This window comes from Trachurus japonicus, chromosome 1 (genome assembly GCF_045865225.1).
Source record: "Trachurus japonicus isolate A0001 chromosome 1, Traja_1.0".
In the NCBI taxonomy this organism is placed as follows: domain Eukaryota; kingdom Metazoa; phylum Chordata; class Actinopteri; order Carangiformes; family Carangidae; genus Trachurus; species Trachurus japonicus.
Genome location: NC_140907.1, coordinates 1,971,009 through 1,984,518, shown reverse-complemented (window position 1 = coordinate 1,984,518; position 13,510 = coordinate 1,971,009). Strand labels below are relative to the sequence as shown.

The following is a 13,510-nucleotide window of genomic DNA, read 5'->3' as shown; positions in this document are numbered from 1 at the left end:
TTCAGAGGTGAAATATCATGGTCCTTAATGATTAAACTCAGTCACATAAAAAAGGATGTGTTAATGCGGATGCGTTGTAGCATCTACATGATTTACCCTCTTAATTGAGTATCCTATGTATGTATTTATGATTATTTATTTATATATTTAATTTTGTTGTTAAGAATCAGTGAATCCATGATTACTGTATATGGCCTGGTAAATGAATTAGGATTAGAAGGCACCAAATAGAAAAACACAGGATATGTAATATGTTCTCTTCCAGTGAATTATTCCATGATGTTAGTGACATATATTTTGTCCCACTTTAAATTGCAGTAGAGGTTTTTCACACAAATGGTTAAGTATATATTAAAAGCTTTGTAGAGGATTTCAAACACACACAGCTTCTTCATTTACCAAAACCCAGTTTAAGATTTGTTGCATCATTTAACCAAAACAATTTTAGCAATTTAAAACATTTTTAGACGGAATAAGAGAACAGAGTGTCATTGTAAATGGTTGTGTGTATAGTTTGTGTTTGAGGGACATGCCTAAATTGAAGCTCCTTCAGTATCAGCGGTGCATGCCTCTGTCTCGTCCAGTAGGCCAAGCAGAATAACAGGATTAGGGAAGTGTGAGCTTTGTCTCAAAAAGCCCCTCTGTCCTGCCTACAGTGCGCTCATTTGCCCCACATCAGCAGCACACTGTGTTTTCCTCCAGTTACATTAGCTTTTAAAGGGACAACGAGGAGTTTCTCCATCGGCAGAACGAAAAATTCAGAGACAATAAAAAAGTCTCATATTAATGGGGATGAATCTACATTACCCACACTTGTTAATGGGCCCATTTTCGATAAATATATAGTTTTGTCTCTATTGTTATTTTGTTATTATTAGTGGTGGCGGAAATGCTGGGCGAGCCCACCAGCGTTTCCTTACTTTCGGTTTCGCAGACGCTGCCACATGCCGGTTTCGCAGACGCTGCCATATGCCATTTAAAGCAGCAACAAAATACCAAAAAAGTATATAATTCCATATGTAGTATAGCCCAGTGGTTCTCAAACTTTTTTTTATATCAAAGACCCCTAAATTGACACAAATTAGACTATGGACCCCAGGGAAATACACAAATATTTACTTGGTCAATGTACATTCAAATTAGGCATGAATTTTTGGAAAGATTATAGAGATTTCTGGAATACCATTTCTCAAAAAAAAGAAGAAAAATCTCTAGAAAAAAGTGGTAAGAATTCTCAGAAAAAAAGTCTTTAAAAAAAAAGTGGTAAAATTTCTATACTGTGTATATATATACTGTATATATATATGACAGAGAGAGAGAAAAATATGGTAAAATTCCTCAAATCTTTTAAAAAAGAAATTCTAGAAGAAACTGGTAAAATTTCTCAAATGTTTTATTTATTATTATTAATAATTTTAAAAATGGTAAAAAAAATTCTCAATCATAAAAAAAAAAACTCTAGAAAAAAGTTGTAAAACTTCAAGAAAAAGTTGGCGACCCGCTTGAACCCTTTCAAGGACCCCAGGGGGCCCCTGGATGCCACTTTGAGAACCACTGGTATAGCCTACCACACGGTTTCCATGCACTAAATAGTCAGGGTTGTTTTTATGAATTTGACCCCATTAACTCAAATGACCTCAAATCTCTTTTGCAAACCCCTTAGATATTAGATATGTTGGACACGTTCATATTACTATAAGGGGATCAGTGGAATTCACATGATAAGTTAAAGATATTAGGCCTTATATTATAATAATTCATCAGAGCGGTGCAGTGCTGCCCTGTTCCCTGCAGAAGGCATCAGAGCAGCAGGCCGATACAGACGGTATCCAAACACCGAGGAGGCCACAAAGCTTCCCCCTGCTTTTACACTGTAAAGGACATGATGTGTGCGAGGGACAGTAAAAACAACAACCTCTTGGTATCCTGTGCTCAAACAAAGATCAGCAACATTTAGCTGCTTTCACTGTAGCAGCTGAAGCAACGGAGCAGAAACATGGGAATATCTGATATTTGATATAGTAAAGGCATATGTCCAGAGAGGAGGGGTAGTGGAGGTAAGGGCTGTAGGAGAATGTGCTCCATATGTTGCTTTTGGTGTTCCAGTTTCCTCTGTGTTGTGAGGAGCTGTGACACATCCTGATGTTGTCACAGGCCATGAGTCACACCTCGGCCATGCCAAGCTGGGTCATGCATGTTGCTGCAGCCTAACATGTCAGCGGTCACTAACATTAACATACTGTTGTCCTGACTGCCTCAGACTGTCACTGAATATGAAGTATGTGTATCAGTTCTGCAGAATGTGATTAACAAATGTTTGCACCACATCCTCTTCCCCCCCTCTTTCTCCTTTCTTTTTCACCCCTCTTTCTTTCTTTTTTTTTTTTTTTACACAATCTGTCCAATCTTTTTCACAAACTCTGCATCTCTGTTTCTTTTATGTTCTCTTATTTCTTTCCCTCCTTTCCTTCCTCGCTCCACTTCCTCCCTCACTTTTCTCAATTCTCACTGCTACCTGGACTGCATGCATCAAAGGAGGACAAAGTGGTTAGCATCTTTTTTTTGTTTGTGTTCTCTCTGTGCTGTGTGAATATGATGTCTGTGCTACCTGAAGGTAAAACAAAAAATGCTGGCTTTGTTCAAATCTGGAGCTGAGATCTCTCTTGTCTCAGCTTGTCTGCTATAACAAGCTGACTTCCACCCTGGAAAAGTGATGTAAAAAAGAAAACTATTTCTAAATTTAGTTTCTTTCATGTTGGCCAATTTCCCAGCTGAAAGCAGGGAGGGTTGAAAAAACCAACAACATCAGATGCAAGAGAGTGAGCTATTGGATTGGAATTGAGCCAGTGTGTGTACAAATCCACTTATGGATTACTGACTTAACCAAACAGAGGGAGTCCCTGATAGTTCATAGTTTGTGTTCACTTTGATTTCTACGACAATTGACTGTACTGTGTGGGGTACAGCCACCTGGAACCATTGTGTCCACAGCAGATCTGTTCTCTAGCATAAACCCTGACTAATTCTGTGTCCATTGTCTGTCTCCTCCCCTTCCAAAGTGTCTCATAGTGAAGGACAGGGTAAGGTTTTGCTGGGTTTTGCTGCTGCATGGGTCACTACTGTTGTCTATAACCTCCACACCCGGGTCTGTGCTCATTCACAGTATGAGAACAGGAATTCAGACCCACAATCAGCTTTTTTTTGTCTCCCAGATCAATGTGGATAAGCGGTCCCAGGGCAGCCGGCTGGTGATCCTGCATCACTACACTAATTCTGAGAATGAATGCAGACCCTGAAAAATTTTAACCGGCGGTCAGAGCAAGCATGAGCCGTGATGTAGGCTATACTGTATCTGCAGGGGTGTCTGAATTTTCTGACCCATCCTGACCCCTCTTTCTATGGCTATGGGCATGGCTGTGCTGGGAGGGGGGGCGGCCATAGTTACTGTGATATACCAAAAGATGGGGACGATGGATTGGCATTTCAGTTGGCATGCTCATAAGAAGAAGGCACTCTAACCTACAGACCTTTTATCTGAATGCATAATAAATGCACACTCATGCCTGTGCATGCTTTCCCTGCCTGTGTGTTTGAGACCAGACCAGCCTTGTCATAGAGAGACGGGAGGGGCCCAGGTCTTATGTTCTACTTTGTCCACCCCCCCCCCACCCCCCCACCCCCCACCCCTCACCACCCTCCTTAATGCTTGGTCACTGCAAAGTTTTGTCAAAATGTTGTCACTGCTGCATCCTGTCAAAGTCTGACATGGGGAAGGGAATGGCAGCCGGTTTTAGTTTGCGATGTTGCTCAGCGTTGTAACTGCACTCAGGTAAGGTAGCAGAGATTCAAACAGCTGTACTTCATACAGAGCACAGACTTTAGATTGACATTTGACATTTCTCCTCAGGTAGAATTTGCTGCTTGCTAAACCCTTCTTCCACCGAAGTGATTGTGTTGTCATAGTCAAGCAATCATACTGTAAGCACAACAAGCTAGGCTTTTGTAAGAGTCATAAAGGTCTTTTTTTCATACTTTAAAGAGGACATATTATGGAAATATCACTTTCTGAAGGCACATATATTTGGGTGTTTGTCTTGTCTTCCAGCCCCCAAAATATGAGAATTGAAAAAAAAATCTGTAATTTACAGGCTCCCTAGGTTGAAATCCATGTGGTTTTTACGAGCTGTTCCCTCAGTTGTCTTTTGATGATGTCATTAGTTTTTGAATTTGCATAACCCCACCCCTACCTGGTACCAGTAGATGGGGCGGGGCAAGCAGTGGTTCATTTGCATTTAAAGGGACAGACACTGAAACCAGCCGTTCTGAACAGGGCTGTTTAGAGAGGATGAAAAGAGCTGTGATGTTTGATCCTTGGGGGATTTTGACCAAAGCATGTCACAGACATGTCTTTAAGACACCTGGGAAATATTTTAATTTGTGGCATAAGGGGCATAATATGTCTCCTTTAACTAAAAGAAATTACACACTGGACCTTTAAATACCTTGCTGATAAAATCTACCAGGTTAAATTGCCAACAAGGAATGCAAGTCTACTTTTGTTATCCTCTTCAATGGAGAAACCAGATTATTTGGAGTTAATAAGATGTTTGCTCTGAAGAAAAATATTATGTGTTCAACCACCTTGATGCTGGACAGTATATGCTTTCAACTTGAAAGTAAAGGCAAGAATAATGCTGGTTGTATTTTTAGTGCCGGGAAGTGAACAATCTTTGCAGTAAACTGACCATTACACGTCAACAGTTTTACGTTATATTTGAACGTCAGTGTGTGGAGGAGAGGCTGAGCTCAGCTCTGATGTGATGTGGACATCTGTATCCTGCGTCCAGCTGCCCTGGCTTGTTGACGGCAGGCAGGGTGTTTGTTTGTGTCTGTTTAACGTCAGCTCCAGATGGTTTCTGGAAACTCCACAAACTGCTGACGGTCGGCCTCCTTTGTAGAGGAGCACTGCCTCCCAGTGGAGGGCAGGCAGACACTGGGCCCTACAACACACACACACACACACATACATACACACGCCCTTATATACTCTCACTGTACAAAATTATGCGCAGAAATGCACAATACTGACACAATCCAGACTAAAATGGTGTAAAGCCATCACAACTTCCTGTATCAATATTCATGGTCATTAATACCAAATAAGGGATTTAGCATTCTGCTCTGGGCTAAATGGGTTGCTAGTTTTGTCAAACACAGGTTATTAGAGTTGTATTGAATCAGTACATGACTGCAGCTGTTTCATTTGCTTTGAAGTATTTCGTACCCCGCGTAGTCTGAACACACCTATAGACACACTTGGTCAGATCCACACTGATACATTCATACAAAGTGTAGCTGGCTTACTGCATCAAGCTGACACTGCACTTTTCACAGGGAGGGAGGATGCACTGCATAATCTCAATTATGTCTCTCAGTATAGAAGACTAACCCACTGCTTCCTCCTCCTCCTCCTCCTCCTCCTCCTCCTCCTCCTCCTCCTCCTCCTCCTCCTCACACCACCATCTCTTCAGGAGCTTCTATAACACACTCTCTCTTTCTGTTTGTGCTGTCTCTTCTGTCCATCCTAAAAGATATCCATTTACTGTAATTGTTTTTCACACACTATCTGTCCCTATTCCTGTCTCCTCTCTCCCTCTCTCTGTGCACCTACTAACCACATCATGAGCTCACAAGACTGACAACTTTGGCCCTCACATGTAAGGCTTGTGTGTCTAATAATAGGCCCCCTTTGACTGAATCTGGCAAAAGCCAAGAGCAACCGTCTCGAAATGAACTTTTAGTGTTTGTGAAGTGCTTTGTGCTGCTGGTACAGCTCCTATTAAAATCAGCCTCAGTGAGAAGAGAGTGTGAGCTCAAAGCTTTCCTGGACATACTGTTTGTGGGCCTAAAGAACAGCGTTGGTTTATATTTCCACATGGGCAAACGACATTGTTGTTGCAAAATGTCATTGCTAAAATTAGACATCATTATTAAAAAATGGTTCAAATGGGGATAGGGCAACACAAACAGTTAGAGAAAGAAAATTGAAGGCAAAGTTATTACAGAGATGGTCAAGTTTGACCTTCCCTACATGCCGTAGTTACAGTATGTGTACTGTATTCCTGGAATGAATTCCTTACATACTGTATCAGGTTGACTTATGTTCACTTTGATCTTTGATATCATTGGTTTAGAATGATTTGCTTGTTAATAAGTCAGGTCGTATGACTGCTCCAGATGAATGGCCCGGTTTTACATCCTGTGTTTACCGATGGTCGTAGTGCTTAAGGCTGTCGCCATTTCTGACTGATTTCCTGAGCTCTGTGTATATTTCTATAGGCTAAACAGTGTCACTAGGAAAAAACACACAAAACTTTGGTCAACCACATGCAAAGACAGATTTTTTATTATTATTATTATTATTATTATTATTATTAATGATTTCATCAATGCAGGATTTGCAAACAAGGGTGCATTTTCTAACCTAAGGAAAGGCTTTGGTTGTCATCCCTGACTCCAGCTAACGTCTTCTGGCTCCTACTTTGCTTAGGGCTGAATATGGTTCATCCCAAATATTTACATATCCCCAGGTTGGAATCGTGAAAGACAGCCACAGTCTAGACCAGGCCTATTTACTGTAACAGGTGACCCATGGGCCAAATCAGTGTTAAATGTCTCTACTCTCCGTCCCTCTCTGTTTCTTGGAGCCTGTGTGTGTGAGGGGGAGGGACAGCTCTGGAGTAGAGAGAGAGATACAGACACACAGAAAGAGAGAACTTCTGGTGACAGTGGCAGAGAGAACAAAATGTTTACTGTGGGCTGTAAGCCATAATCGTTAAATTCAAAACAACAAAAGACATATTGTATTTCTCTATATGCAATTATTATAGAAATATCAAAGTTACGGTACACTATATGAACGATATTACAATATCAATTTAGGTCTACTTTTCCACCCTATTCTAAATGTGTGAGCTGCACCTGTACATTGTACCAACATGGGTTAACAATGACAGTAAAAATAAAAGTAGCCGTATTGTTAAAATCATCATACTCCATCATAATTGTGTGTCAGACAGTTACCTTATTAACAATAGAGAATGCACGCACATTCATGAAATAGGAAAAACACAACGTCTGCACACCAGCAGCGACTCAAATGTTATAATTTATTATCACCTGGTGAGTGATGTTTCGGGTGAAAACCCTTCTTCAGACATGAAGCAGGTGACACACCTCTAATTATACCTGAGTAAGAGGTCACCTGACAAGTCATGTGATACAATCTTTATGAAAACAATGCTTCTTACAAGTACATACAGTGTTCAGAAAGATATAGAGTACGAAAACAGTCCTATGAATATTTCCACATATCAATAAATACACTTATGTACATACACATATTTTACAAAAAAATGAATATGCTCACAAAACCACATTACAAAAAAATCACATGACAAACATCAGGGAAGAAACAGTCATACAGGCATGTAATATAATATAAGGCTAGCCACTGGGTATAAGTAGCTCTGCTCCAGACTGTTTTGTTTTGGGGCATTTTAAGCGTGTTTATGGGCTAAATATCTGATAGCTAACATTGATTATAAGCTATGTCTGTATAGAAGTTAGACAGAACTCTCACTGTGATCCTGTGATCAGAAATGTAAAAGCAGCGTGGATTTACAGCCACAACAACCCTGCTTTTCTCTGAGCCGTCCTCTCCCCTGAATGCGCGCCTGCTTTCAGAGTTGATCTATCTCCTTATTAGAGGAAATGGAGCATTAGGCCTTTTGCAGCCATCTTTCTTCCCACCATTCAGGATTTACCATTCCCTGAACAATGGCAGTTTATACCCAGTGCTATATGTCATTCTGTGGAGGTGTGTGTGTGTTGAGGGCGGGGTCAAACACACTGACTGAAAGCCAACCACTCCCTCCCCTCTGCTCCGCCAGCCTCCCGAGGCTCCCATCCATTCCTCCCATTTAACGAAAAGCCTAAATGAAAGCTGTTCAGTGGACTGCTGCCGTTAGCAGGGCTGTGGCAGCAACACACACCTCTCCTGTTTTATCAGCAGATGGTTGGAGTGATGCTGGGGGGGGGGGGGGGGGTGGGAGATCAAGAGGGAGGGGGTTGGGGGGAGACAGAAGTGTGAGTGACAAGTGTGTGGTGTCTTCATTTGTAAAGTCAGCCAGGTGTGTCAGCTGAGCTGGAAGGCGAGGAAGTGGAAAAGGAAATCAGAGTGGAAATGAAAAGGATGGGGTGAAGAAAATAGAAAGGAGAGGGGGATGGGGGAGAAGAAAGGATAGAAAAGGAAATAAAGAGAAAGAAAATGAGAGGGACAAAGCTAGGAAATGAGGGGAAAGAAAGGAGAGAGAGACAAGATGAAAGAAGAGCAAAGGAAACAAAATAAATTGGGAGGAAAGGAAACAGGGGGGCATAATGAAGTAGAAGAAATCAAGCAAAACAAAGAAAGGAAATAAAGATGACAGAAAGGAAAAGGAAAGCAAAATGATCTAGAGGCAAAGAAAAGGGAGGAAAGACATGATCAGGATCATATGAGACATTCCTGTTCAATGCAGTGAGCTGCAGGCTGTCTATATGGGCTCTGTGCAGTTTCTCTGCTGTCATTGTCCTTCAGCACTGCTTTCTCCCTGTTTCTCTCACCAGCTCTTCTCTATGATTTGGTTACCATGGAGAAGCACAATTTTTAGGCAAGAGGGAGGTTGACATTATTACATGACAGCGATGGCACTGCTTATTCTCCACACACAGACAGACACACACATCTTGCCTCCAGGCAGTCGCCCACGCCACGATCTTCCAGGCAAGAAGGCTCCAGAAACGTCCTACATACATACTGTACACATATATGCACGCGTACACACACACACACACACAAACACACAACACAACACATTCCTATGGCACATCACACTCCACTCCACAGCAGTGAAGCAGTGAGAGGAACTCGGGGTGACACCAGAGTGGGCTGCCTCTGGACAGATGCAGCTGATTGGTCGGCTCAGTTGAGGATCTAACATTATGGTGTGGCTGGTCCAGCAGCAAGCACCGTCACAGATGTGTATCACACACACTAATAGGGTGGGGTTTCTGCATCTTATACACACACACACAAACAAATGTAATTATTTCCCCCTTAAATATCTTTCAAGCTATTCAGGAACACTGAGCACAGTCACACCAGTAAAGGATTATATGTGTTATATTGTGTGTGTGTGCATGTGGGGCTGTATGTTCTGTAACTTTATTGTTCAGTATAGGCCTTGAAGCACATAACAACCATGTGAAGGCGTTCCATTAAAGAACGAGTCCCAGCACTCGGGGACATGAACAGTTGTCCTGTGATGTGTGTTGGTCTATATGAAGCACTCATTCAGGGATTAGGCTCGTGGATTAGAGCAGTTCCTTCTCTGCGTTGGCAGTGACTCGCAAAGCAAACTAACTGATGTCAGAGCTACTGTTATTATTATTTTTTTCAAATTCAGTCTTAATATTAATCCTGTGTCAAAAGCTACAACTATTTTAGTGTTGTTTTTGTCAATGAGAACTATTGACTTCTTAATTGTTGTTGTCATCAGATTATATGAACAATTTAGTCACTGCTCTTTTGTTAAAACTATGAGTATGAACTCTCTGTGCCTGATTCAACAGCTAAACTGGACAAAGAGAGGGGCATGTCTAGAGCTGAAACTTTGGTGCTTGACACTACCCTCAAAAAGCCATTTGATTACTTACAGTAAATTCAAACAGTTATCATGAAGATGTAAAATAGCTATAGCTACTGTGCTCACTGTGTGCTGTGACCCTATAGTTCAGATATGATGAATGCAGCTCATGAGATTTTGATAAAAATTTAGATTTTTTAAATAACATCTTAAAGGCCCCTACAGAGTCAGGCGTACTGTGCACGTACTGTGTGCACTGTCTGCGGACGTTTGAGGTTTATTTTGAGCTTTGTGCGGGAGCGTCCGGCAGACGTCCACTTTGGGGCAGCATAGTCCGCCTCTTGTAGCCTACACGCGGACATCCGCGGATGTGGGGGCCTTAAGGCCTTTACACACCGAATGTGAAGAATAAAAGAAAGAAAATGCAATCAAATGCATCAAAACCATTCATACCAATGCGCTACAGACGCGACATTACAAACCAAATTTTGCTTTGCATAGGGCGTAGGTCTTCACGTTCTGCCCGCTCACACTCACTATCCTGACAGCTGAGCTGATCGGCGATTCTTCACCACACATTGTCCTTCATTTTGTTGTCTTTGTAATGTTTGTGTCAAACAAGACAGGGTGGTAAGAGTACCTCCTTTCCATGTAACATAATCGGTTGATGCCTTTAGTCGCCTGGTGAAAGCTTAGAAAGATTGACCTCCGAAAAAAATATTGTGTCATGTCCCCAGTGTGTAAGGGCCTTTAGTCCTAAACTTTGCCAATGATGTGTGTTGATATCGCCACAATAAGTTTCTAAAGGTAGGGTCTGGAGGTTTTTGCTCAAAAATAAACGCTAGACAAATGAAATCTGTCTTACTCATCACCTATGGGATTCTAGTCCTGTGTGGTGGTGGCTGCGCTTCAGAGCCCCCTCCCCCTGGCCTGTATTTTGGTCTTTTGCTTTGTTTTTGTTGTGCACAGGGACATTTCTGGGTGGAGAGTGGAGAGTTCAGCCAGTGACAGAGCTCAGGTGAAGCTCTGTGCGGCACAAGTAGGAGGGCTGGTAGGCCCACTAGCTGTCCCGTGTGCTAGCGAATGCTAGCGACACTAATTTCCGCTAGCGATGGAAGTTAGCATTCTCCGCTAGCACCGCTCCGCTTCCCAGCATTCCACAACGGCCCTCCTACTCGTTACAACACAACAACGGAGACTCCCATTGTCGGTGGCGGCCAGCTATCGGTCCGCAGGTCCAACGCTTCACTCAGACTGTATTTTCTTTTTCTTTTCAACTGATGCTGTCAGGGGAAGGAGGCTATAGTTGAGCCCGAGAGGAGAGGCCCAGTTTGAATGTTTTGTTTACAAACTACAACAAACAAACCTTGAGACTCTACCTTAATGACATCGGTGCCATCTTGCCATTATTCTGTTTTAGACAATGAAAAACAGGTTTGATGAACAACACCAGAGCCTTCTAGACATGGTCTGTATGATATGACTGTCTGAGTCCCATTACTCTTAACCTGTCCTCACATAGCCTTTAGTAGGTTGATTACGGTTAAACTTCCTGTCTGAGGTTTAGCTCTCAGCAATTGTTTCTGTGTAGCCTATTAGTGTAATAAACATTTGCTAAACTATTTCCTTGGCATCTATGACTGAAATACATTTTGAGTAGAGCATGTATCCACAGCACCGGTTATTGAAATATGACAGTTTTGAATAAAATGTAAAAAAAAAAAAAAAAAAAGGAAAAAAAATGTGATTTGGAATGAAACATACTGAAATTGTGAAAATGATTTTCAACAGCACAATTTATAGGGCCTCATGTTGAAGAGCTGGCAGGTAGCCTACTTTAGCATTCAGAGTTAAATAGAATGTAACAGTTACTATTTCCATTTCCCAGTATTGTGAAAGCTACAGCTGACATGGTTGTTTTGGTAAATATTTCTGTACTTGGATGTCCCACTGGGCTCTGACGAATAACAGTGAACGCGTAGTAGTTCTGCCTGAAGGGGCTGATGGAGGATGGGGGCCGGCCGGGGCACTATACTGTAGATTAGAAGTTATGAATTGTGAGCTGGTGTGTGCAGCTGATGATGAGTTGAATAATGGTGAGGAGCTGAAAGGATTACTGGCCAGTGGTAATCTGCGGCCCCTCGGCTGAGGTAAAGAGGTGGGGAAAGACAGAGAGAGAAAGAGACTGTTGTGTGTAGCTGGGTGGCTGCTTGACAGCTGTGGGCCGTGCAGCCGGTGGATTTACTTTAGATTAGTCTGGACATGCGCCAACTAGGATTCAATCAGGCCAAGATGAATGTGCTTTGGCTCACCGAAGGCTAACCGCTAACTGCTAAACGGACAGCTAACGGTGTATCCTGCCGGCCATCAAGGAGCAGTATTTTTGGGGGGTTTCCTGAGGTCCCAGAGGTGATCTGTTTTCAAGCCCTGCCAAGACTCTAAAGTGGAATACAACGGCCGCCGTGTATCCACTTGTTTTGGACATACTCTCTGGAGAATAAACTGCTGGGATTATAAATACAGAGGGAGATAAATCCTGTTTTTGTGCTGGTGAAGGGAGGATATATTCAGTAGCCATGGCTACATGTAAGTAATTCATTTTTTGAGGCTGAAAAATCAAATTTTATAACAATGTCAATATTGTTTGTCATCAGTTTTCCATTTGTAATGGTCCATTTTAGAAGCTAAATCGGGACTCAGGAAACCGCTGGTTACACTGTGCAGAGACGGTGCACTGGCCACAGCAGTATTAATATTATTCCTCCTCTGAGAAAAAAAAAACACTGCATATGTTATCTGTGCAGTGCAATTCACTGGTCATTTTCTCATTGAACTACTATATTGCAATGTTGTTTGTAGCCCTCGAGATTACCATTCATCACTGCAGTATGAGTAGTGGATAAATCTGAAAGCAGTACTAGGAGTCATGAACTGACAACAACCACAAGGCAGGTGAAACACAAGCTCTACGGAAGATTCTATAGTGTTTTTCAGGACGGATTATACCAACGCTTTTACAGATGTGGTGATGTTGAAATGTTAAAACAGCACATCTGTCATATCTGAGCGCTCTTTGATAAAGATTAGCTTCAGCAAAGGAAGGGAGAAAGGCATGAGGGGGGGGGGTACCAAGATTTTATTTTATTTTTTTTCCATTTTGTAAAGTTGAGCTGCTGCCAGTTACAGTAATGTATGTGAGCAGAGAGACAAATGTATGTGAGGCTCATAGCCAAGGATTTTAGCGAAGACTGCTCTGCATTCGTTTGGTTCAGTGTTCAATGAAAACAGTTTGTGTTGTGTAAATGTTGACAGACCTTTATATCACAGGCATGCCTGAACACTTAAAATACTATACACACTGTTCTTTAGTTCTGCTGAGCTATATGCTTGCCAACACTTTTGTCCTCTTTAACCCCCCTGTAGGTAATGTGGGTATGCAACCTGTGCCGTAAGCAGCAGGAGATTCTCACCAAATCAGGAGAATGGTTTTCGGGGTCAGGGGTGCGGCCGGGGAGCCTGGGCACCTCCTTGAACGACCCGGCCACGGGAGGTGAGGCTCAGCGGGACAGGAAGCTGCTGCGCTCCAGGTCTCAAGCCCCGCCTTCCAGCACCAAGACCAGCGCGGGGCCTGACGGGACGCAGCCCCCCACTGGGATCACTGCTCCCAAGGGCGCTGACACCATGCCGGGCTCCCGCTCCCAAAGTGAACCACCTAGAGAAAAGTAAGGCATCAGAATTCTGTGATATCTGTCATCTCTGTTCATTATAAAATACAAGTGTTACTAACAGCGTTTCCCCTGCTGTAACACCATTTCCGTTACTGA

General features: G+C 42.5%; 1 protein-coding gene across 1 annotated transcript in view; it reads left to right on the top strand.

The window, feature by feature from the left end:
- Positions 1–13,510, top strand: part of rims1b (regulating synaptic membrane exocytosis 1b) — an 84,086-nt gene that overhangs the window by 28,860 nt on the left and 41,716 nt on the right. Inside the window, exons 3-4 of the mRNA XM_085767306.1 lie at positions 3,060–3,080; positions 13,110–13,408. Coding sequence (XP_085623432.1) covers positions 3,060–3,080; positions 13,110–13,408 — 320 coding nt within the window. The remainder of the gene's footprint in view (positions 1–3,059; positions 3,081–13,109; positions 13,409–13,510) is intronic.